The sequence below is a fragment of the Lichenostomus cassidix genome, chromosome 29 (genome assembly GCF_008360975.1).
Source record: "Lichenostomus cassidix isolate B80296 chromosome 29, HeHo_3.0, whole genome shotgun sequence".
Lineage (NCBI taxonomy): Eukaryota > Metazoa > Chordata > Aves > Passeriformes > Meliphagidae > Lichenostomus > Lichenostomus cassidix.
The window spans coordinates 2,218,858-2,244,023 of NC_139509.1; the positions used below are offsets into that span (position 1 = coordinate 2,218,858).

General features: G+C 47.6%; 1 protein-coding gene across 2 annotated transcripts in view; it reads right to left on the reverse strand.

Annotated features, from left to right (window-relative positions):
- ANKRD52 (ankyrin repeat domain 52) overlaps window positions 1–25,166 on the reverse strand; it is a 41,111-nt gene that overhangs the window by 8,378 nt on the left and 7,567 nt on the right. For both annotated transcript variants that reach the window (XM_085040940.1, XM_085040941.1), the window contains exons 5-21: window positions 24,435–24,635; window positions 22,495–22,582; window positions 20,700–20,842; window positions 19,275–19,487; window positions 18,101–18,179; window positions 17,235–17,349; window positions 16,178–16,260; window positions 15,968–16,085; window positions 14,743–14,811; window positions 13,472–13,612; window positions 12,536–12,613; window positions 10,907–11,018; window positions 8,535–8,606; window positions 7,710–7,911; window positions 6,611–6,698; window positions 4,014–4,131; window positions 2,138–2,357 (exon numbers count right to left, since the gene is read on the reverse strand). In XM_085040940.1, the coding sequence (XP_084897066.1) occupies window positions 2,138–2,357; window positions 4,014–4,131; window positions 6,611–6,698; window positions 7,710–7,911; window positions 8,535–8,606; window positions 10,907–11,018; window positions 12,536–12,613; window positions 13,472–13,612; window positions 14,743–14,811; window positions 15,968–16,085; window positions 16,178–16,260; window positions 17,235–17,349; window positions 18,101–18,179; window positions 19,275–19,487; window positions 20,700–20,842; window positions 22,495–22,582; window positions 24,435–24,635 (2,140 nt within the window). The remainder of the gene's footprint in view (window positions 1–2,137; window positions 2,358–4,013; window positions 4,132–6,610; window positions 6,699–7,709; window positions 7,912–8,534; window positions 8,607–10,906; window positions 11,019–12,535; window positions 12,614–13,471; window positions 13,613–14,742; window positions 14,812–15,967; window positions 16,086–16,177; window positions 16,261–17,234; window positions 17,350–18,100; window positions 18,180–19,274; window positions 19,488–20,699; window positions 20,843–22,494; window positions 22,583–24,434; window positions 24,636–25,166) is intronic.

Genomic DNA, 25,166 nt, shown 5'->3' on the forward strand with positions numbered 1-25,166 from the left:
TTCCATCCTTTTTCCAGCAGCCTGACAGGATGAGAAAAGCTCTCTCCCAGATTTAATTTTTTCCCTTTTTCTTTCATATATTTCTAGGCTTCCCAGTACTTTTCCCTACTCTTTTCCCCATACTTTCCCCTACTATTTTCCCCATATTTTCCCTACTGTTTTCCCCAGCTAAAAAGACCAAACACATTCCAAAGCTCCAAACCTCCATGAAATACAAAGTCCTCTCCTGTTTCAGTTCTCTCTGGGAGCCAAAATTGAGAACATCTTCATTTCACATTTTCATAAACAAGCACAGCTAATTCCAAGAAAGGAAAGACTCCAGAAAAGGGGCAAAATTGCATCACCGCAAATATAGGAAATTTGTGAATTTCCTAAATCCACAAATAAAGGAAATTTGCTAATTTCCTAAAACATATCAAACTGTATTCACCCCTGTGGGGTTGGGCTTTTGTGAATATTCTTCCATAATTGCCCCTAGGGTTTTGTCAGTAATAAATTCAATTGGGTGAATCCAGTAAAGATCCAGTCAGTAATAAATTCAATAAATTCAATTGGATGAATCCAATACTGATCCACTTTTTTATCACCTCCTATACTAAAAGCATCTCAAATTTCATTTCTAAGCCGAAAAAGGCAATGCCATCCTTCCCACCAGGAAAACTCAGTGCCTTTGGGAGGTCAAAAATAATCTGGATTTTCCCAGAGGAAGAAAGGTTCTCACCACTGTAAGAAGCCCAGTGCACAGGGAAATAGCCAATTCCATTTCTAAGCTGAAAAAGGCAACACCATCCTTCTCACCAGGAAAACTCAGAGCCTTTGGGAGGCTGAAAATAATTTGGATTTTCTCACAGGAGGAGGAAAGGTTCTCACCACTGTAAGAAGCCCAGTGCACAGGGAAATAGCCAATTTCATTTCTAGGCTGAAAAAGGCAATACCATCCTTCCCACCAGGAAAATCCTTCCCACCAGGAAAACTCAGCATCTTTGGGATGCTGAAAATAATTTGGATTTTGTCACAGGAGGAGGAAAGGTTCTCACCACTGTAAGAAGCCCAGTGCATGGGGAAGTAGCCAATTCCATTTCTAAGCTGAAACAGGCAGGAAAACTCAGCACTTTTGGGAGGTCAAAAATAATCTGGATTTTCCCAGGAAATCCAGAGGAGGGAAGGCTCTCACCATTTTAAGAAGCCCAGTGCATGGGGAAGTAGCCAATTCCATTTCTAAGCTGAAAAAGGCAATGCCTTTTTCCCACCAGGAAAATCCTTCCCACCCGGAAAACTCAGTGCCTTTGGGAGGCTGAGGATAATCTGGATTTTCCCAGGAAATCCAGAGAAGGGAAGGCTCTCACCATTGTATGGGGAGTAGCCAATTTAATTTCTAAGATGAAAAAGGCAACACCATCCTTCTCACCAGGAAAATCCTTCCCACGAGGAAAACCCAGTGCCTTTGGGAGGCTGAGAATAATTTGGATTTTCTCACAGGAGGAGGAAAGGCTCTCACCACTGTAAGAAGCCCAGTGCACAGGGAAATAGCCAATTTCATTTCTAAACTGAAAAAGGCAATGCCATCCTTCTCCCCAGGAAAATCCTTCCCACCAGGAAAACTCAGCACCTTTGGGAGGTCACAAATAATCTGGATTTTCCCACAGGAGGAGGAAAGGCTCTCACCACTGTAAGAAGCCCAGTGCACGGAGAAGTTGCCAATTTCATTTCTAGGCTGAAAAAGGCAATGCCTTTTTCCCACCAGGAAAATCCTCCTCACCAGGAAAACTCAGTGCCTTTGGGAGGCTGAGGATAATCTGCATTTTCCCACACAAGGAGGAAAGGTTCTCACCACCGTTAAGAAGCCCAGAGCATGGGGAAGTAGCCAATTTCATTTCTAGGCTGAAAAAGGCAATGCCATCCTTCTCACCAGGAAAACTCAGTGCCTTTGGGAGGTCAAAAATAATCGGATTTTCCCAGGAAATCCAGAGGAGGGAAGGCTCTCACCATTGTATGGGGAGTAGCCAATTCCATTTCTAAGCTGAAAAAGGCAATGCCTTTTTCCCACCAGGAAAATCCTTCTCACCAGGAAAACTCAGTGCCTTTGGGAGGCTGAGGATAATCTGCATTTTCCCACACAAGGAGGAAAGGCTCTCACCACTGTAAGAAGCCCAGTGCATGGGGGAGTAGCCACTGTAGTCCACCACGGAGTCCAGGGGGTCAGTGGAGAGGGCAGCCTGCAGCAGAGTCCGAAGCACCTCCAGGTGGCCGCAGGCCGAGGCGAAGTGGATCGGGGTCCGGCCCTTGAAATCCCGGCACAGAACGAAGGCATCGTGGTCCAGCAGGGCAGCCAGGCAATCCTCGCAGCCTGTCACGGCCTGGTGGCATTTGGGGAGGGAAAAAGGATTTGGGGAGTCACCCAGAGGTCATGGGATGGAGTTCCTCGATTGCAGGGATCAATGAAGCTCAGAGGATTTGGGGATTTGAGGAGGGAAAATGGGCTGACAAACACCCAGAGGTCATGGGATTGGGTTCCTCGATTGCAGGGATCAATGGTGGGTTTGGGGTTGGGGGGGTGGGTGGGGTTGGTTTGTTTTTTGGGGATCAATGAAGCTCAGAGGATTTGGGTTTGGGGGGGTGGTGACCCAGAGTCTGGAATTGGGTTCCTCGATGGTGGGGATCAACAAATTTCAGAGGATTTAGGGATTCAGGGAGAGAAAAAGCAACTGAGAGTCACCCATAGATCCTGGAATTTAGTTCCTCGATTGCAGGGATCAATGAAGCTCAGAGGATTTGGGGATTTGGGGAGGGAAAAACGAGCTGAGAGTCACACAGAGATCATGGGATTGGGTTCCTTGATCGTGGGGATAAACAAATTTCAGAAGATTTCAGGATGAAGGAAGGGAAAAAGGAGCTGAGAACCACACAGAGATCATGGGATTGGGTTCCTTGATTGAAGGGATCAATGAAACTCAGGGGATTTGGGGATTTGGGGAGGGAAAATGGGCTGAGAAACACCCAGAGATCCTGGAATTGAGTTCCTTGATTGTGGGGATCAACAAATTTCAGAGGATTTGGGGAGTCAGGGAGGGAAAAAGTGGCTGAGAACCAGCCAGAGATCATGGGATTTGGTTCTTTGATCTCAGGGATCAATGAAGCTCAGAGCATTTGGGGATTTGGGGAGGGAAAATGCAGCTGAGAGTCACCCAGAGATCCTGGAACTGGGTTCCTCTATCTCAAGGATCAACAAATTTCAGGTGATTTGGGGATTCAGGAAGGGAAAAAGCGGCTGAGAACCTCCCAGAACCTCCCAGAGCTCCTGTCACCACCCAGGATGAAGGAATTTGGTTAATTGATCTCAGGGAGCAACAAAGACCATGGAATTTGGGGAATCAAGTTCAAATTTTTGGGGAACAAGGCAACTGAGAACCATCCAGAGCTTTTAGCACCACCCAGGGCAAAGCAATTTGGTTAACTGATCTGTGGGATCAACAAACTCTGGAGGATTTGGGGATTCAGGAAGGGAAAAAGCAGCTGAGAACCACCCAAAACTTCTATTTATTTTGTGAATCTGTAATTTTAGTGTGTAACTCTGTACTCCATACAGAGTGCCAAAGCTCCTGTTCCCATTAGCATTTTTAGATAAAACAATTTTATCCAAAATAACTTCAACTTTCTCTTAACTTTGCTTAGTCTCTGTTTTAGGTAAACCCTAAATGCACCTTGAAGTCCCTTCAGTAAATTTAACTGTTTTTTATTGTCTTAACTTTGCTTAGCCTCTGTTTCAGGCAAACCCTAAATGCACCTGAAGGGTTTTCAATAAATTTAACTGTTTTTCATTCTCTTTGCCTTGTCAGTCCTCCATTTCAGGCAAACCCATCAAGGCATCCCCACCCTCAGAGCCATTTCACAGCACATTTCCCACATTTTTTTTTCCCCAACGGATGGAAAACGGAAGAATTAATAATTAATCCTTTAAAATTCAGACTCCAGCCCTCCCCAGGGAGGTGGAGCAGGAATTTTGGGACACTCACCCCTCGGTGCAGAGCAGTTCTGCCCCTCTTGTCCGCAGCATCAGCCGTGGATCCTTTCTCCAGCAGGAGGTGGACACAGTCCACGTGGCCATTCATGATGGCCAGCATCAGTGGGGTCCTGGGGGGGCGAAAGGAGCAGGAAAAGTTTCGATATTTTGGATAAATTTTGGATAAAAGTTTGGAAAAGTTTGGATATTCCCTGTATCCCCAGCTTCTGGATGCTCTGGGTTTGTGGGGCCAAATTTTGGGATAGGGGGAGTTTCTGTGAGGAGCTGCTGGAAGATTTCCCTGTGTCCAGCAGAGCTGGGACAATCAGGAATGGTGACAAGGGACAATTGGGAATGGCGAGGGACAATTAGGAATGGTGAAGGACAATTAGGGAATGGTGGTGAGGGAAAATCAGGAATGGTGATGAGAGACTATTGGGAATAGTGAAGGACAATTAGGAATGGTGAGGGACAATCAGAAATGGTAGTGAGGGACAATTAGGAATGGTGATGAGGGACAATTAGGCATGGTGAGGGACAATCAGAAAAGGAGCAGGAAAACTTGGAAAAGTTTGGATATTCCTGTCTCCCCAGCTTCTGGATGTGGTGGGTTTGTGGGGCCAAATTTTGGGAATAGGGGGAGTTTCTGTGAGGAGCTGCTGGAAGATTTCCCTGTGTCCAGCAGAGCTGGGACAACCAGGAATGGTGAGGGACAATTGGGAATGGTGGTGGACAATTAGGAATAATGGTGAGGGACAATTAAGAATAGTGAAGGACAATTAGGGAATGGTGGTGAGGGAAAATCAGGAATGGTGATGAGGGACAATTGGGAATGGTGAAGGACAATTAGGAATGGCAAGGGACCATTAGGAATGATGAGGGACAATCAGAAAAGGAGCAGGAAAACTTGGAAAAGTTTCGATATTCCCTGTCTTCCCAGCTCCTAGTAAAGTTTGGATATTCCCTGTATCCCCAGCTTCTGGATGCAGTGGGTTTGTGGGGCCAAATTTTGCGAATAGGGGAGATTCTGTGAGGAGCTGCTGGAAGATTTCCCTGTGTCCAGCAGAGATGGGACAGTCAGGAATGGTGATGAGGGACAACTGGGAATGGTGAGGGATAATTTGGAATGGTGGTGGACAACTAGGAATAATGGCAAGGGACAATTAGGAATGGTGAGGGATAATTAGGAATGGTGAGGGAAAACTGGGAATGGTGAGGGACAATCAGAAAAGGAGCAGGAAAACTTGGAAAAGTTTGGATTTTCCCTGTCTCCCCAGCTCCAGAGAAAGTTTGGATGTTCCCTGTATCCCCAGCTTCTGGATGCAGTGGGTTTGTGGGGCCAAATTTTGGGAATGGGGGAGATTCTGTGAGAAGCTGCTGGAAGATTTCCCTGTGTCCAGCAGAGATGGGACAGTCAGGAATGGTGAGGGACAATTGGGAATGGTGAGGGACAATCAGAAAAGGAGCAGGAAAACTTGGAAAAGTTTGGATATTCCTGTCTCCCCAGCTTCTGGATGTGGTGGGTTTGTGGGGCTAAATTTTGGGAATAGGGGGAGTTTCTGTGAGGAGCTGCTGGAAGATTTCCCTGTGTCCAGCAGAGATGGGACAATTGGGAATGGTGGTGGAAAATTAGGAATAATGGTGAGGGACAATTAAGAATAGTGAAGGACAATTAGGGAATGGTGGTGAGGGAAAATCAGGAATGGTGATGAGGGATAATTGGGAATGGTGAAGGACAATTAGGAATGGCAAGGGACCATTAGGAATGATGAGGGACAATCAGAAAAGGAGCAGGAAAACATGGAAAAGTTTGGATATTCCCTGTCTCCCCAGCTCCAGAGAAAGTTTGGATATTCCCAGTCCCCCCAGCTTCTGGATGCAGTGGGTTTGTGGGGCCAAATTTTGGGAATGGGGGAGATTCTGTGAGGAGCTGCTGGAAGATCTCCCTGTGTCCAGCAGAGATGGAAGAATTGGGAATGGTGAGGGACAATTGGGAATGGTGAGGGACAATCAGAAAAGGAGCAGGAAAACTTGGAAAAGTTTGGATATTCCTGTCTCCCCAGCTTCTGGATGTGGTGGGTTTGTGGGGCCAAATTTTGGGAATAGGGGGAGATTCTGTGAGAAGCTGCTGGAAGATTTCCCTGTGTCCAGCAGAGATGGGACAACCAGGAATGGTGACGAGGGACAATTGGGAATGGTGAGGGACAACTGGGAATGGTGGTGAGGGAAAATCAGGAATGGTGATGAGGGACAATTGGGAATGGTGGTGACACCTCTAGGGTGTGATTTTTAAGCAGAAAATGAAAAGTTTTCACCCAGATGGAATCACGTGCAGAATGGGGTGAGAAGGTGATTTTAAAGTCTTATTTCACTTCTCATTATCCTGCCGTGATTTTGTCAGTAATAAATCCAATAAATTAAATTAACATCCCTAATTCCAGCCTGACGGAATTTGACGAGAGATCTCTCAGTCACAATCTCAACTCATGAAGCTTTTTTATATTTTCCTCCCCTGTCCAGGGTGGCAGAGTGGCTTTGGTGGGTGACCCCGAGGGGACACCCCGATGGAGGGGACACCCCGAGGGAGGGGACACCCCAGGGGACACTCACTGGCCGTGGATGTCCATGACGTCGGTGATGTCTGCCCGCTCCCCGCTGTCGATCAGGAGGTGCAGGGAATCTGTGTTCCCGTTGGCAGCTGGACACAGGGAGAGGGAAAAGCGTGAGGAAAAGAGGGATGAGAGAAAAGAGGGATGGGGAAAAGAGAGAGCAGGAAAAGAGGAATGGGGAAAAGGGGAAAAGAAAGAGGGAAAAGAGGGAAAAGAAAGAGGGAAAAGAGGGAAAAGAGGGAAAAGAGGGAAAAGAGGGAAAAGAGGGAAAAGAGGGAAAAGAGGGAAAAGAGGGAAAAGAGGGAAAAGAGGGGAAAGAGGGAAAAAAAAGAGGGAAAAGAGGGAAAAGAGGGAAAAGAGGGAAAAAGGGAAAAGAGGGACCAGGAAAAGATGGGTAAGGAAAAGAGGGAAAGAGGGATGGAGAGAAGAGAGACCAGGAAAAGAGAGATAAGGAAAAGAGGAATAAGAGGGATGGGGAAAAGAGGGTGAGGAAGAGAGCAGGAAAAGAGGGATGGGGAAAAGAGGGATTGGGAGAAGAAGGACAAGAAAAAGAGGGACCAGAAAAAGAGGGGTGAGGAAAAGAGAGACAAGGAAAAGTGGGGTGAAGAAAAGATGAAAAGAGGAATGAGAGAAAGAGGGATGGGGAAAAGAGAATTGAAGAAAAGGGGGATGGGGAAAAGAGGAAAAGAGGAAGCAGGAAAAGAGGAATGAGGGCAAGAGGGACCGGGAAAAGAGAGATGGGGAAAAGTGGGATGAGGAAAAGAGAGCAGGAAAAGAGGGAAAGAGGTGTGAGGAAAAGAGGGATGAGGAAAAGAGGAAAAGGATGGGAAGAAGAGAGGTGAGGAAAAGAGGGACAAGGAAAAGAGGGATGGGGTTAAGAGGGATGAGGAAAAGAGAAAAAGAAGGATGGGGAAAAGAGATATGAGGGAAAGAGGGAAAAGAGGGATGAGGTAAAGAAGGATGAGGCAAAGAGGGACAAGGAAAAGAGGGACAAGGAAAACGAGTCAGAAACCCCAAAACCACAGCAAGGAGCTCATCCCAACCAACCAAGCCAGCACCCCTGCCTCCACCACACTCCATCCCCCGTCCCTTCTGGTCACCTGCAGCGTGGAGAGGAGTCCACTTCCTCTTCCTCTCCTTGACCAGGGCGGAGGCGCCGTGGCTGGTGAGCACCTCCACGCACTCGGTGGAGCCGCGCTCCGTGGCCAGGTAGAGCGCCGTGCGGCCCTTGTGGTCCCGAACGTCCAGGTTCACCAGGGTCTCAGCGAGGGTCTTGAGGGCTTCACAGTGACCATTGTAGGCCTGGGGATGGGGGACAGGGCGGGAGAGGTTGGAGGAGGAGGTGGCAGCCAGGAATTCAGAAATGTTCTGCTCAGGAACACAGAAATGTTCCCCCAGAAACCCAGAAATGTTGTCCTCAGGCAATCAGAAATGTCTCCTTAGGTACACAGAAATGTCCCCCCAGAAACACAAAGTGTCCCCCTCAGGCACTCGGAAATGTTCCCTTCAGGAATCTAGAAATGTTCTCTTCATGGACGCAGAAATGTTCCCCTGAGGTACCAAATATTCTTCTCAGGTACCCAGAAATACTCTCCTCAAGCACCCAGAAATGTTCCCCTTAGGTAACCAGAAATGTTCCCCACATAGATCCAGAAATGTTCCCCTCATGCACACAGAAATGTTCCCCTCAGGCACCAAATATTCCCCTCAGACACCCAGAAATGTTCACCTCACGGACCCAGAAATGTTCTCCTCATGGACACAAAAATGTTCTCCTCAGGAACCCAGAAATGTTCTTCTCAGATACCAAGAAATGTTCCCCTCATGGACCCAGAAATGTCACCCCCAGGCACCCAGAAGTGTCCCCCAGGCACCCAAAGTGCTCCCCAAGCACCCAAAAATGTCCAGGACCCCCCAGGACTCACAGCTAAGTGCAAAGGGCTGACTGGAATGGTGCTTTCCACATCCTCCAGGCAGTTAAAAGACATTTCCAGGAGCTGCAACGGCAACAGAAATGATCAATAACTGATCCATAACTGATCAATAACTGATCAATAACTGATCCATAACTGATCGAGAACTGATCCAGAACTGATGGAGAACTGATCCAGAACTGATTGAGAACTGATCCACAGCAGATCCATAACTGATCCCTAAATGGATTCGTAACAGATCCAGAACTGATTGAGAACTGATCCATAACTGATCAATAACAGATCCAGAATGGATCCATGACTGATCTATATCTGATCCATAACTGACCAATTACAGATCCAGAATGGATCTATAGCAGATCCATAACAGAGCCAGAATGGATCCATGACTGATCCATAGCAGATCCATAACAGATCCATAAATGGATCATGAATTGATCAATAACTGATCCAGAACAGACCCAGAACAGATCCATAGCTGATCCAGAACTGATCCATGAACAGATCCAGAACTAACTGAGAACTGATCCGTAACTGATCCAGAATGGGCCCATGACTGATCTATAACATATCCAGAATGGATCCATGACTGATCCATGACTGATCCATAACTTACCAATAACCAATCCAGAATGGATCCAGAATGGATCCAGAATGGATCCATAACTGATCAATAACCAATCCAGAATGGATCGATAACTGATCAATAAGAGATCCATAACATATCCAGAATGGATCAATAACTGATCAATAACAGATCCAGAATGGATCCAGAATGGATCAATAACTGATCCATAACTGATCCAGACTAGATCCACAATTGATCCAGAATTGATTGGGAACTGCTCCATAACCGATCCAGAACAGATCAATAACTGATCAATAACAGATCCAGAATGGATCCATAGCTGATCCATAACAGATCCGTGACTGATCCAGAACTGATCCATAAACAGATCCAGAACTGAGTGAGAACTGATCCATAACTGATCCAGAAGGGATCCATAGCAGATCTATAACTGATCCATAACAGATCCAGAATGGATCAATGACTGATTCATGACTGATCCATAACAGATCCAGGACTGACCATAAACTGATCCAGAACTGATCAATAACTCATCCATAACTGATCCAGAATGGATCCATAGCAGATCCATAACTGATCCAGAACAGATCCAGTATTGATCCATAACAGATCCAGAATGGATCCATGACTGATCCATATGTGATCCAGAACTGATCCATAAACAGATCCAGAACTGATCAATAACAGATCCAGAATGGATCCATAGCAGATCTGTAACCAATCCAGAATGGATCCATGACTGATCCATAACAGATCCATACACAGATCCAGAATGGATCAATAACAGATCCAGAATGGATCAATGACCGATCCATAACTGATCCAGAACAGATCCAGAAAGGATCCATAACTGATCCAGAATGGATCAATGACTGATTAATAACTGATCAATAACAGATCCAGAACTGATGGAGAACTGATCCAAAATGGATCCATAGCAGATCCATAACTGATCCAGAACAGATCAATAACAGATCTGTAACAGATCCAGAATGGATCCATGACTGATCCATAACAGATCCATAAACAGATCCAGAACTGATCAATAACTGACCAATAACTGATCCAGAATGGATCCACAGCAGATCTGTAACTGATCCAGAATGGATCCATGACTGATCCACAGCAGATCCATAACAGATCCATAAACAGATCCAGAATGGATCCATAGCAGATCCGTAACTGATCCAGAATGGATCCATGACTGATCCATAGCAGATCCATAACAGATCCATAAACAGATCCAGAACTGATTGAGAACTGATCCAGATCCATAACTGATCCAGAACAGATCAATAACAGATCTGTAACAGATCCAGAATGGATCCATTACTGATCCATAAACAGATCCATAAACAGATCCAGAACTGATCAATAACTGATGAATAACTGATCCAGAATGGATCCATGACTGATCCATAGCAGATCCATAACAGATCCAGAACTGATTGAGAACTGATCCAGATCCATAACTGATCCATAAACAGATCCAGAATGGATCCATAAACAAATCTAGAATGGATCCATAACTGATCCATAATTGATCCCTACCTGATCCCTACCTGATCCATAAACAGATCTAGAACTGATCAATAACTGATCCATAACAGATCCAGAATGGATCCCTAACTGATGAATAACTGATCCACAACAAATCCAGAACCGATCCACAACGATCCATAACTCATCCACAACCAACCCTAAAACCATCTCGAGTTTCATTCCATTCCACCCTCGAGTTTTCCCCGGCAAAGGCGAAGCTGGGCTGACTCACCAGCTCGAGGTTCTGCCTGTTGCCGTAGGCAGCAGCGTAGTGGACAGCAGTGTAGCCCTGCTTGTCCCGCAGGGAAGGGTCAGCACCGTTGTCCAGCAGGAACTCCAAACAGCTGCAACCAGCAGGAGATGAGAAAAAGGGGCAAAAGTTGGTAGGGAAGAAGCAAATTTATCTGGGAAAGGGGGGGAAGTTTGTATGGAGATGAAGGAAAAGTGGGAAAAGTTTGTAGGGAGATGAAGAAAAAGGGGGAAAAGTTTGTAGGGAAGCCCCAATTTACCCTAGAGATGAAGGAAAAAGGGGAAAAGTTTGTAGGGAAATGATGGAAAAGGGGAAAAGTTGGTAGGGAAGAACCAATTTATCCAGAAAAGGGTGGAAAGTTTGTAGGGAAGCCCCAGTTTATCTGGGAGATGTAGGAAAAGGGGGAAAAGTTTGTAGGGAGATGAAGGAAAAGGGTGGAAAGGTGTAGGGAAACCCCAAAAGGGTGAAAAGTTTGTAGGGAAGCCCAAATTTATCCTAGAGATGAAGGAAAAAGGGGAAAAGTTTGTAGGGGATGAAGGAAAAGGGGGAAAAGTTGGTAGGGAAGTCCAAATTTATCAAGGAGATAAAGGAAAAGGGGAAAACGTTTGTAGGGAGATCAAGGAAAAGGGGGAAAAGTTTGTAGGAAAGTCCCACATTTATCCTAGACAAGAAGTTAAAGGGGGAAATGTTTGTAGGGAAGCCCCAGCTCATCCAGGAAATGAAGGAAAAGGGGGAAAAGTTTATAGGGAGATTAAGGAAAAGTGGGTAAAGTTTGTAGGGAAGCCCAAATTCATCCAGAAAAGGGTGGAAAGTTTGTAGGGAGATGAAGGAAAAGGGTGGAAAGTTTCTAGAGAAACCCCAATTTATCTGGGAGATGAAGGAAAAGGGGGAAAAGCTTATAGGGAAACCCAAATTTATCCAGAAAAGGGTGGAAAGTTAGTAGGAAAACCCAAATTTATTCAGGACATGAAGGAAAAGGGGAATAAGTTTGTAGGGAGATGAAGGAAAAGGGAGAAAAATTTGTACGGAAACCCCAAATTTATCCAGAAAAGGGTGGAAAGTTAGTAACAAAACACAAATTTATTCAGGACATGAAGGAAAAGGGTGAAAAGTTTATAGGGAAACCCAAATTTATCCAGAAAAGGGTGGAAAGTTTGTAGGAAACCCCAAATTTGTTCAGGACATGAAGGAAAAGAGGGGAAAGTTTGTAGGGAAATGAAGGAAAAGGGAGAAAAGTTTACAGGGAAACCCCAAATTTATCCGGAAAAGGGTGGAAAGTTAGTAAGAAAACACAAATTTATTAAGGACATGAAGGAAAAGGGAGAAAAGTAAGTAGGGAAGCCCAAATTTATTCAGGACATGAAGGACAAGGGGGAAAAGTTTGTAGGGAAACCCCAAATTTATCCAGAAAAGGGTGGAAAGTTTATAGGAAACCCCAATTTATCCCAGCTCAGGTGCCTGACTCCCCCCAGAGCGTGGATCCCATGAATTCAGGGTCAGCTTTGCCTCAGGAATGACATCAGGAAATGTTTTCTCTCCCCGAGGCTCCGGAGAGAGGAATTCCCAAAAAACCAGGAAGAGGGAAACCCCAAATCGGTGAGGATCACTCACAAAAATGCCTCCTTGAGCCTCGACTCCTTCAGGGGCTCCTCGTCGCTGTCGTGGTTGGATCCTGAATGAGTCTCTGCTCTGCAAGGTGACACGGTGACCTCAGGGGGTGACAGTGACACCCCGAGCGGAGGGAGGTGGCGTGGGGATGGCAGTGTCACCCCCAGGGGCACCAGAGCCACTCAGGAGCCATGGGGACAGCAGTGTCACCCCCCAGGGCCACCAGAGCCTCTCAGGTTGGTGACAATCCCACCCTGAGCAGCAGGAGGTGGCATGGGGACAGCAGTGCCACCCCCATGGGGACAGCAGTGTCACTGCCATGGGGACAGCAGTGTCACCCCCAGGGCCTCTCAGCACCCCTGGGGACAGCAGTGTCACCCCGAGTGTCACCCCAGGCCCCTCAGGACCCACAGGGACAGCAGTGTAATCCCTGGTGCCACCAGAGGCCCGCAGAACCCAGGAGGTGGCATGGGGACAGCAGTGTCACCCCTCAGTACCCATGGGGACAGCAGTGCCACCCCCAGGGTACAGCAGTGCCACCCCATGGGACAGCAGTGTCACTGCCACGGGAACAGCAGTGTCACCCCCAGCACCCATGGGGACAGCAGTGTCACCCCATGGGACAGCAGTGTCACCCCCCAGGGGACAGCAGTGTCACCCCCCAGGGGACAGCAGTGTCACCCCCCAGGGCACAGCAGAGTCACCCCATGTTGCAGCAGTGTCACCCCCCAGGGCACAGCAGAGTCACCCCATGTTGCAGCAGTGTCACCCCAGGGGACAGCAGTGTCACCGCAGGGCACAGCAGTGTCACCCCATGTTACAGCAGTGTCACCCCATGTTACAGCAGTGTCACCGCAGGGCACAGCAGTGTCACCGCAGGGCACAGCAGTGTCACCCCAGGGCACAGCAGTGTCACCCGAGGGCACAGCAGTGTCCCACCTGCGGTAGGTGTCCGAGGCAGCCGCGTAGTGCAGGGCGGTGCAGCCTTTGCCGTCAGCCTCGTTGACAGTGGCTCCTGCTGTCACCAGTGTCACCGTGCACTGGTAGCTGCCGTTGGCCGCCGCGTAGTGCAGAGGAGTCCTGCAGAGGGGAGAGGAGGGAAAACGGGGTCAGCACAGCTTGGGGAACATCTGGAATGGGGAGTGACCACAGCAGTGACCACAACCCCTGTGTCCAGCAGAGGGGACAGCTGGGGACAGCCAAGGACTCCAGGAGGAGGAATTTCACCATGGAAAGAGGTATTCAATATGGGAAAAGGGAGAAGATAAATGGGATCAGCACAGCTGGAGGAACATCTGGAATGGGGAGTGACCACAGGAGTGACCACAACCCCCCTGGAGATGTGTCCAGTGGGGCCAGAGAGCCCTGGGGACAGAGGGGACATCTGGGGACAGCCAAGGACTCCAGGAGGAATTTCCTCATGGAAAGGGGGAGAGGATAAATGGGATCAGCACAGCTGGAGGAACATCTGGAATAGGAGTGACCACAGAGGTGACCACAACCCCTGTGTCCAGCAGGGCTGAAGCCAGAGATGCACCCTGGGGGCAGAGGGGACATCGAGGGACAGCCAAGGACTCCAGGAGGAATCTTCCTTGGAACCTTTTAGGTTGGCTTTTCCAACCTGATGATCCTCCTTGGATCAATTTTTGGGGTTTTTCCAACCTGATGATCCTCCTTGGATCCATTCTGGTTGGATTTTCCAACCTCAGGGATTCTGGGATGAATGTCCCATCCCAGGTTGGACCTGATGATCCTTCTTGGATAATGTTTTTGGCTTTTCCAACCTCAGGATCTTCCTTGGATCAATTTCTGGGGTTTTTCCAACCTGATGATGCTTCTTGGACCCTTTTTGGGGCTTTTCCAACCTCAGGGATCCTTCTTGGATCCTTTTAGGTTGGATTTTCCAACCTCAGGGATTCTGGGATGAATGTCCTATCACAAGTTGGACCTGATGATCCTCCTTGGATCCTTTTTTGTTGGATTTTCCAATTTTTGGGGCTTTTCCAACCTCAGGGATCCTTTTTGGATCCTTTCTGGTTGTCTTTTCCAACCTGATGATCCTTTTTGGATCCTTTTAGGTTGGATTTTCCAACCTGCTGATCCTTTCTGGATCACTTTTAGGGCTTTTCCACCCTCATGGATATTCTGGGATGCTGTTAAAGGTGTTCCAAGGTGGAAGAATTCCCCTGCCAGTCCTGCAGGACACTCACCTCCCGAATTTATCTCTCCTCCTCAAGTCAGCACCGCTGCTCAACAGCAAATTAAGACATTCAACGTTCCTGCAGGAGAGGAGAGGGGAGTTAGGCACAGAAAAACATCAGGAATGCTTTCAGAGCTCCAAAACAATTAGATAATTATGGAGAAATTAAAAAAAAGGATTCCTGAGTCCCTGTCCCTCTGTCAGAGCCAGGAACAGCATTCAGGGTATCCAGGTCCCCATTTGGGAATTCCCAGAGTTCCCAAACAATCAGAAAATTATGGAAAGACAAAAAAAAGAATTCCTGTGTCCTTGTCCCTGAATCAGATCCACAAATTCCTGCTCTGATCTGGTCTCCCTCAGAGCTGGGTATTCCCAGAGCTCCCAAACAATCAGAAAATTATGAAGAGACAAAAAAACCTCCAGGATTTCTGTGTCTCTGTCACTCCAGCAGAGCCACAGATTGCTGCTCTGATCAGATCTCTGCTCTCCCTCAGAGTTCCAAATTCCCAGAGCTCCCAAACAATCAGATAATTATGGAAAGACAAAAAGGTTTGAGGATTTCTGACTTTTTGCCCCTATCCCCATCGCTTTGGCAGAGCAAGGAGTTTCCATTTCTACTCTGATCAGGTCCCTGCCCTCCCTGAGAACCAGGAACATCACCCAAGGTCCCCAGCTCTCCATCTGGGAAATCCTAGAGCTCCTAGACAATCAGATAATTACAGAGAGATGAAAAAAGTTTGACGATTTCTGCCTTTTTGCCCCTGTCTGTCACTTTGGCAGCGTGAGGAGTTTCCATTCCTGCTCCCGTCAGGTCCCAGTCAGGTCCCTGTTCTCTTTCAGAGCTGGGAACCCCCAGAGCTCCCAAACAATCAGAAAATTATGGAAAGACAAAAAAGTTTGAGAATTTCTGCCTTTGTGACAACAATCTTCCAGGGTTCCTGTGTCCCTGTCCCTGTTCCTCTATCAGATCCACAAATTCCTGCTCCAATCAGGTCCCTGCCCTCCCTGAGAGCCAGGATCATCACCCAGGGTCCCCAAATCCCCATCTGGGAACTCCCAGAGCTCCCTAACAATCAGAAAATTAAGGAGAGACAAAAAAACCTCCAGGATTTCTGCCTTTTTGCCCCTGTCTCTGTCACTTTGGCAGTGTGAGGAGTTTCCATTCCTGCTCCAATCAGGTCCCTGCCCTCCCTGAGAGCCAGGACCACCCCCCAGGACCCCCAAATCCCCCTCACCCTCCAGAAGCAGCAGCGTGGAGACAAGTCCTCCCCAGGTTGTCAGGAGTGTTGATGTCGAAGCCTGCGGACAGCACGTGCTCGTTGCTCAGCGAGGACACGATGCTGTACAACTGACCTGCGGGGTGGCAGAAGGGACAGGAGGTCACCCTGATGTCCCTAGGGGTCACCCAGGGTCGCCTGGCACGGGGAGGGGTTGGGGACAATCACCTGAGGAAAGTAGCTTGCGACAACAGTCTGAGAATCCGAAGAGAACAGCTAAGTGCAGAGGGAACATGTCGTGGATCCCACGCCTGGAAAAAAGGAATTTGGGGGGTCAGGGGTTCTGTGGGGGCTGCAGAACTAGGAAAAGGGTCTGGGGAAGTCCTGAGGGAGCTGGAGGGGCTCAGCATGGAGAAAAGGAGGTTCAGGGGGGAGTTCTTCACTCTTCACAACTCCCTGCAGGAGGGTGGAGGGTTGGGATCTGCTCAGGGAACAACAGGATGAGAGGGAACTGAATCAATTGAGCTTTTAATGCCACCCAGGGTGACAGAATTTGGTTAATTGATCTGTGGGACCAACAGAATCCACAGGATTTGGGGATTCAGGATGGAAAAAGGCAACTGAGAACCACCCAGAGCTCCTGTCAGCACACAGGGTGACGGAATTTGGTTAATTGATCTGTGGGACCAATAAATTCCAGAGAATTTGGGGATTCAGGAAGAAAAAAGACTCCTGTCAGCACCCAGAGTGAAGGAATTTGGTTCATTGATCTTGGGGATGAAAAAAGTCCACAGGATTTGGGGAATCAAGTTTGAATTTTTGAGAAAACAGCAACTGAGAACCACCCAGAGCTTTTACTGCAATCCAGGATGAAGGAATTTGGTTAATTGATCTGTTGGACCAACAGAATCCAGAGGATTTGGGGATTCAGGAAGGGAGAAGCAGCTGAGAACCACCCAGAGCTCCTGTCACCACCCAGGGTTTCTGTCACCACCCAGAGCTCCTGTCACCACCAGGGAAAAGGAATTTGGTTCCTCGAGCTCAACAAAGTCCACAGGATTTGGGGATTCAGGGAACAAACCTCCAGAGCAGATTTATATTAAAAATTAGGGAAAATTTCCTCATGGAAAAAGCTGTCAGGATTGGGAACTACCCAGGGAGGTTTGGATTCCCCACCCCTGGCAGCACTCAGAGCCGTGGGGATGAAAATCAGGTTGGACTCAGAGGTTTTCCCACCCCAATTCCACAATCCCACAGCAGCCCAGGAAAGGGGGAAAAGCCTCACCTTGCAGTGTCAGCACCATTCGTCATCAAAGTACTAATTAGCAGCTCGTGGCCGTATCTAGCAGCAACGTGGAGGGGAGTATTGCCGTACTTGTCAGCGCAGTCGATCTCACTGCCTGCAAGGGCACAGAGAGGAATTTTTACAAAATTCCAGTGCTGCATCCTGATTTTAATGTGATGCATTAGGGATTTTTAGCTTCTGTTCTTCTTTGGTGTAGTTCTGTGCTTCTGATAAAATGCTAAAAATCTCTGTTCCCAGCATTTCAGACGAAACAATTCCCCTGAGTGGAAATCTAAGGATACTTTTGGTGCCTCAGAGCCCCAAAATATGGAAATAACAGCAAATTGAGGGGAAAAGGCTTGGGGTTGACATCATCACCTGAGGGTGTGATTGGAGGATTAGACAGAACTTATAAAATGTGAAGATCTCATGACTCAGGGTCCATTTTTTTTTGCCCTGAATGTACCTAAAGGCCTTTAATGAATTTCTCTGCTTTTTCTTCCTAACCTCTGTTTCAGGTAAGCCTGGCTAAGGCATCAGGGACACCTCCAGCCCATCCAGAATTCCAGGAGAACCAAAACCAGCTCTGTGAGGTGGATTTTTTCCCTCCTGGAGGGCTCTGCTGAGCCCTGAGGCATCTGTCAGGAGTATTGTCTTTCACTGGAATGGAACTGGGAATGACCTGGCTGGAATTTCAGCTCCCTGGGCTGCACTTTGCTGCCCTTTAAGGCTCCCTGAGAGCACAACAAAAACCACTCAGGGAGTTTGGGTGATGACTGGGGAAGTCTTAACGCCCTCCCTGCGATGCCAGGAGGTCTTGGAAGCACAATAAAAAGGTTGGGATGAGGCAGGAGAGCCCCACTGACCGTTCTGGATGAGGATCTGCGAGCGTGTGAACCGTCCGTGGATCGCGGCCATGTGCAGGGGGCTCTTCCCTTCCTTGCTCTGCAGAAAAATGGGAAAAATGGGAGAGGGATGGGAGAGAGGGACAGGAGGAATGGGAGAGAGAGAGAAAAGGGAGAGATGGAGAGAAGGAATGGGAGAGATGGAGGGAATGAATGGGAGAGATGGAGAGGAGGAATGGGAGAGAGAAAAGGGAGAGAGGGAGAGAAAGGATGGGAGACATGGAGAGGAGGAATGGGAAAAAAAGAAGAATGGGAGAGAGGGAGAGAGGATGGGAAAGATGGAGAGAAGGAATGGGAGAGAGAGGGAAAAGGGAGAGAGGGAGGGAAAGGATGGGAGAGAGGGAGAGAATGCATATGAGAGAGAAGGAATGGGAGAGGTGGAGGGAAAGGTTGGGAGAGATGGAGAAAAGCGAAAAATGGAGAGAAGGAATGGGAGAGAGAGAGAAAGGATGGGAGAGATAGAGGAAAAGGATGGGAGAGACGGAGAAAAGGGAGAGATGGAGAGAAGGAATGGGAGAAAAGGAGAGAAGGAATTGGAGAGAGAAGGGATGGGAGAGGGGGAGAGAAGGAATTGGAGAGATGGAGGGGAAGGATAGGAAAGATACAGAAAAGGGAGAGATGGAGAGAATGAATGGGAGAGATAGAGAAAAGGAATGGAAGAGAGAGAGGAGGAATAGGAGAGAGAGAAGGAATGGGAGAGGTGGAGAGGAGGAATGGGAGACATGGAGAGGAAGGATGGGAGAGATGCAGAAAAGGGAGAGATGGAGAGAATGAACGGGAGAGAGAGAAAGAATGGCAGAAATGGAGAGGAGGAATGGGAGAGATGAGAAGGAATGGGAGAAAAGGGAGAGATGAAGAAAAGGGAGAGATGCAGAAAAGGAATGGAAGAGAGGACGAATTGGAGAGATAGAACAAATATAAGAGAGAGAAGGAATGGGAAAGGTGGAGAGGAAGGATGGGAGAGATGGAGAGGAGGAATGGGATGATGGAGAAGGAATGGGAGAAAAGGGAGAGATGAAGAAAAGGGTGAGATGGAGAAAACGGAGAGACGGAGAAGGAATGAGAGACAGAGAAGGGCTCAAGGACACCCCATCCCCCTCCCCAGCCCCCCAAGCCCAACCCCACCAATCCCCACCTGGAAGTTGACGTCGGCGCCGTTGTTGACGAGGATCTCCAGGCACAGAGCCCCGTTGGTGGAGACGGCAGCAAAGTGCAGGGGGGTGAAGCCCTTCTCGTTGGGCTGGTTCACGTTGGCCCCCACGTTCACCAGCTCGTTGGCCACGGCGTCCTGCCCCATGTAGCAGGCGATGTGCAGGGCGGTGTTCCCGAAGGAATTGGGCTCGTCGATCTGGGGAGGGACAGCATCCGTGGGATTTGGGGATTTGGGATGGGAAAAAGGCTCCTGAGCACCATCCAGAGTGGAGGAATGTGGTTCACTGGGCTCAGGGATCAACAATGGCCAGAGGATTTGGGGATTCAGGAAGGAGAAAGGAAGCTGAGAACCACCCAGAGTGGTGTCACCAACCAGGGTAAAGGAATTTGGTTAATTGATCTGTGGGACCAACAGAATCCAGAGGATTTGGGGATTTGGGATGGGAAAAAAGCAAGTGAGAGCTACCCAGGGTGAAGGAATTTGGTTAATTGATCTGTGGGACCAACAGAATCCAGATGATTTGGGGATTTGGGATGGGAAAAGGCAGCTGAGAGCCACCCGGGGCTCCTGTCACCATCCAGGGAGAAGGAATTTGGTTCCTCAGTCTCAGGGAGCAATGAAGCCCAGAGGATTTGGGAATTCAGGAGGGGAAAAAGGCAACTAAGAAGCACCCAAAGCTCCTGTCAATTCTTTCCCAGGGTGAAAGAATTTGGTTCATGGATCTGTGATAGCAACAAAATCCAGAAGATCTGGGGATTCAGGAAGAGAAAAAGGTAACTAAGAACTACCCAGAGCTTTTATTGCCACCAGGGTGACAGAATTTGGTTCTTTGATCTGTGAGACCAACTAAGTCCAGAGGATCTGGGGAAGGAAAAAGGCAGCTGAGAACCACCCAGAGCTTTTACCACCACCCAGGGTGAAGGAACTTGGTTAATTGATCTGTGAGACCAACAAAGTCCAGAGGATTTGGGAATTCAGGAAGGAGAAAGGAAGCTGAGAACCACCCAAGGTTTCTGTCACCACTCAGGGTGAAAGAATTTGGTTCCTTGGTCTGTGGGAGCATCAAAATCCAAAGGATTTGGGGATTCAGGAAGGGGAAAAGGCAACTAAGAACCACCCAGAGCTTTTACTGCCACCAGGGTAAAGGAATTTGGTTAATTGATCTGTGGGATTACCAAAGTCCAGAGGATTTGGGGATTCAGGAAGGGAAAAAGGAAGCTGAGAACCACCCAAGGTGATGGAATTTGGTTAACTCATCTGTGGGACCTATAGAATCCAGAGGATTTAGGGATTCAGGAAGGGAAAAAGCAGCTGAGAACCATGCAAGGTTTCTGTCACCACCCAAGGTTTGTGCCAGCACCCAGAGCCCCTTGTCTGGGTGCCCCAGAGCCCCCCCGGGGGTCTCACCTCCACCCCCAGCCTGAGCAGGTGCCTCACGACCTCGATCTGCCCGCTGGCAGCCGCCGTGTGCAGCAGGGTGTAACCCTTCTTGTCCTTGCACATCACGTCAGCCCCGCGAGCCACCAGCAGCTTCAGCACCTCCAGGTGGCCTGGGGAGAGAGAGAGCTGTGAGAGCTGGGAAAATATGGGAAAACATGGGGAAAACATGGGAAAACATGGGGAAACATGGGAAAATACATGGGGAAACACATGGGGAAACATGGGAAAAACACATGGGGAAACACATGGGGAAAGCATGGGGAAACCACACAGGAACACTGGGAAAAAACATGGGAAACACGCAGGAAAACACATGGGAAAACATGGGAAACATGCAGAAAAACACATGGGAAAACACATGGGAAAACACATGGGAAAACACACAGGAAAACACATGGGAAAACACATGGGAAAACACACAGGAAAACATGGGGGAAACACGGGAAACACATGGGGATTCTGGGAAAAACATGGGAACACCGGGAAAAACATGGGAAAACACATTGGAAACACACAGGAGAACATGGGAAACACAGAGGAAAACACATGGGTAAACATGGGAATACCAGGAAAAACATAGGAAACACACAGGAGAACATGGGAAACACATGGGGGAAGCACACGGGAAAAACACATGAGAAAACATGGTAAAAACACAGTGAAAACACAGGATAAATACATATGAACACGGGAAAAATGGGAAATGCATGGGAAAAACACACAGGAAAACATGGGACACCAGGAAAAACAGGGAAAACACACGGAAAAACACAGAAAATACATGGGAAACACATGTGAAAACATGGAAAACACATAGGAAAACACACAGGAAAACACAGAAATGACAGGAAAAACATGGGAAAAACATGGGAAAAACACAGGAAATACATGGGAACACTAGGGGGAATCTGGGTGGGATTGGGAACGGAGGGGAGAGAGGGACAGAGGGGATGGAGAGAGGGAGAGGAGGGGAGATGGAGAGAGGGAGAGAAGAAGAGGAATGTGAGAGATGGAGAGAAGGAATAGGAGAGATGGAAAGAGTATGAGAAGGAATGGGAAAGATGGACAGAGGGAAGGGAGAGATGGAGAAAAGGAAGAGATGGAGAGGAGGAATGGGAGAGACAGAGGGATGGGATGGGATAATGGGATGGGATGGGATAATGGGATAGGAATGAGGGATGGGATAGGAAGGGATGGGATGATGGGATGGGATGGGATATGGGATATTGGGATGGGATATGATGGGATGGGATATTGGGATGGGACGGGATGAGAAGGGAAGGGATGGGATGATGGGATGGGATATTGGGATATTGGGATATTGGGATATTGGGATATTGGGATATGGGATGGGATGGGATATTGGGATGGGACAATGGGATGGGATAATGGGATGGGATGATGGGATGGTATAATGGGATGGGATAGTGGGACGGCATGGGATGGGATGGGAATGAGGGATGGGATGATGGGATGGGATGGGATATTGGGATGGGATAATGGGATGGGATTGGGATGGGATAATGGGATGGGATGGGATGGGATATTGGGATGGGATGGGATGGGATGGGATGAGATTGGGATGGGATGATGGGATGGGATATTGGGATGGGATATTGGGATGGGATATTGGGATGGGATATTGGGATGGGATATTGGGATGAGAAGGGAAGGGATGGGATGATGGGATGGGATATTGGGATATTGGGATGGAGAGAGCAGGACAAGGACACCCAGGAGCCCCTGGGCAGGGAACACCCACCCAGGAAGGCTGCCCAGTGCAGGGGCTGTCGCTCCTTCTTGTCACACGTGCTGGGGCTGGCGCCCTTGTTCAGCAGCAGGTTCACCATCTGCGGGGTGAGGGAGATGCCTGATGATTTTTTGTCTTTTAAATCCCCTTTTTGTACATTTTTATACCTTTTCCCACTCTTCCTACCCTTTATACGCTCTCTGTACTTTATCCCTGCATGCTTGTAATTTCTGTAGTAGCAGTTTGTAATTTTAGGTAGTCTGATATTTACAATTTTTTTTTTTGTGAAATTGTTTTCTGTAACAAAAGACCAAAATTGGTTTTGCAAAGCAGGAAAGCCAAACATTCACAGAGCTCTACTCTACATCAGAACTAGAAGCTCCAACTGAGGATGAAGCCTTTTCTCTGGAATATATTTTGTAAGCTGGGCTGTAATCTAATTTAGGGGGGAGTAATATCATTAATTTTTTTTTTAAATAATAAAATATATGTATATAAAAATATATAAAATAGGTTGACAATTACTTCATTCATTAAGTTTCTTATTAGAAAATTAATAAATTTAAGGATTTTAGGTAGATATGCTAATTTGAGAGGTCCATCAAATTGTACATGGGGTGTGCATTCTGGGTGTGTCCCACCTTTGATGAGCACCGAAAATCCTATTAAATAGGATTCCACCTCAATAATATAAATTTTTTAAATTTTATATTATTATATAAATAAATAAATTTGCAATGTAGCACAATATAGTAATATATTAATAGCGATATATTATAATATAGCAATATAATAAAATTAATTGTTTAATAATTTTAAATAATAATATTAATAGACTATTATTATTAAGAATATGGAAATGCATTAATAAATAATAAATATTAAAATATATTGAGAAATTATAATAAATTATATTAAAATTATTAAACTTATTTTATAATATTCATAATATAATAAAATGTATTTTATGTTATTTATTATTAAAATTCTATTATTATAATATATATTATAATATATATTATAATAAAATGTATTATATATATTATTCATTATTAAAATTTTATTATAGCATATAATCATATATTATAATAAAATTATTTTATAATATTATATATTGTAATAAAATGTATTATATACTTTACTTATTAAAATTTTATTATAGTACATAATTATGTATTATAATAAAATTATAATAAATGATATTATTCTTATGTTACCATTAAACGTAAATTATAATAGATTACATCAAAATATTAAAATAAATATAATAATTATCATAAATTACATTAAAATTAATTAAAATAAATATAATAATTATAACAACCACAATAAATTATACTATATAATATATATAATAAAAAAAAATTACTACAATAAACACAGTAATAAACAAAATATACACCGTTTTTCCCCTTTTAACCTCATCTAACCCATCTTTCTACCAACCCAAAGCCAACACGGCGACACGACTAAGGCCACCCCGCTGTCCCCTGCCACCCTGCTGTCCCCTGCCACACTGCTGTCCCATCACCCCAATGTCCCCTGCCACCCCGCTGTCCCCTGCCACCCTGCTGTCCCCTGCCACCCCGCTGTCCCCTGCCACCCCGCTGTCCCCTGCCACCCTGCTGTCCCCTGCCACCCCGCTGTCCCCTGCCACCCCGCTGTCCCCTGCCACCCTGCTGTCCCCTGCCACCCCACTGTCCCTTGCCACCCTGCTGTCCCCTGCCACCCTGCTGTCCCCTGCCACCCCGCTGTCCCCTACCACCCCAATGTCCCCTGTCACCCCACTGTCCCCTGCCACCCCAATGTCCCATCACTCCAATGTGCCCTGCCACCCCGCTGTCCCCTGCCACCCCGCTGTCCCCTGCCACCCCACTATCCCCTGCCACCCCAATGTCCCCTGCCACCCCGCTGTCCCCTGCCACCCCGCCGTCCCGTCGCCCAGGACGCACCTCGAGGTGGCCGCTGTGCACGGCGTGGTGCAGAGCCGTGCGCCCGGTGCGGTCAGCCACGTTGACGGTGCTCAGCAGTGGCACCAAGGCCTCCACGCACTTGGTGGCCCTGTTGGCCGCGGCCACGTGCAGCGGCGTCTGCCAGTGCTTGTCGCGGGCGTTGACATCCGCAGAGTGCTTGAGGAGCAGGTGGAGAGCCTTCTGCGGGTGGCAGGGACAGGGAGGGTGGGGTGACATCCCGCAGAGACCCCACAGGGGTGCCAGAGGTGGGAGGGATTCCCCCACTGGGAAGGAGCTGGTTGTGGCTGAGTCAACCCCAAAGCCACTTGGGGGGCTGATTCCCTCACATTGGGAGAGCTGGAAAAATGGATTTTTCCACAGGGAAAGATCCATTTGTGGCCCCATCAACCCCAAAGCCATGTGGGGTTACTTGTCTCCCGGTGGGAGACCTGGGAAAAGGGATTTTTCCACAGGGAAGGACCCATTTCTGTCTATGCCGACCCCAATGCCACCTGGGGCTGATTCCCTCATGGTGGGTGAGCTGGGAAAAGGGGTCTTCCCACTGGGAATGACCTGTTTGTGTCCATGTCCACCCCAAAGCCATGTGGGGTTACTTGTCTCCCAGTGTGAGAGCTGGAAAAAGGGATTTTCCCACTGGGAAGGAGCTGTCTGTGGCCATGTCCACCCCAAAGCCATTTCTGGCTGCTTCTTTCACAGTGGGAGAGCTGGAAA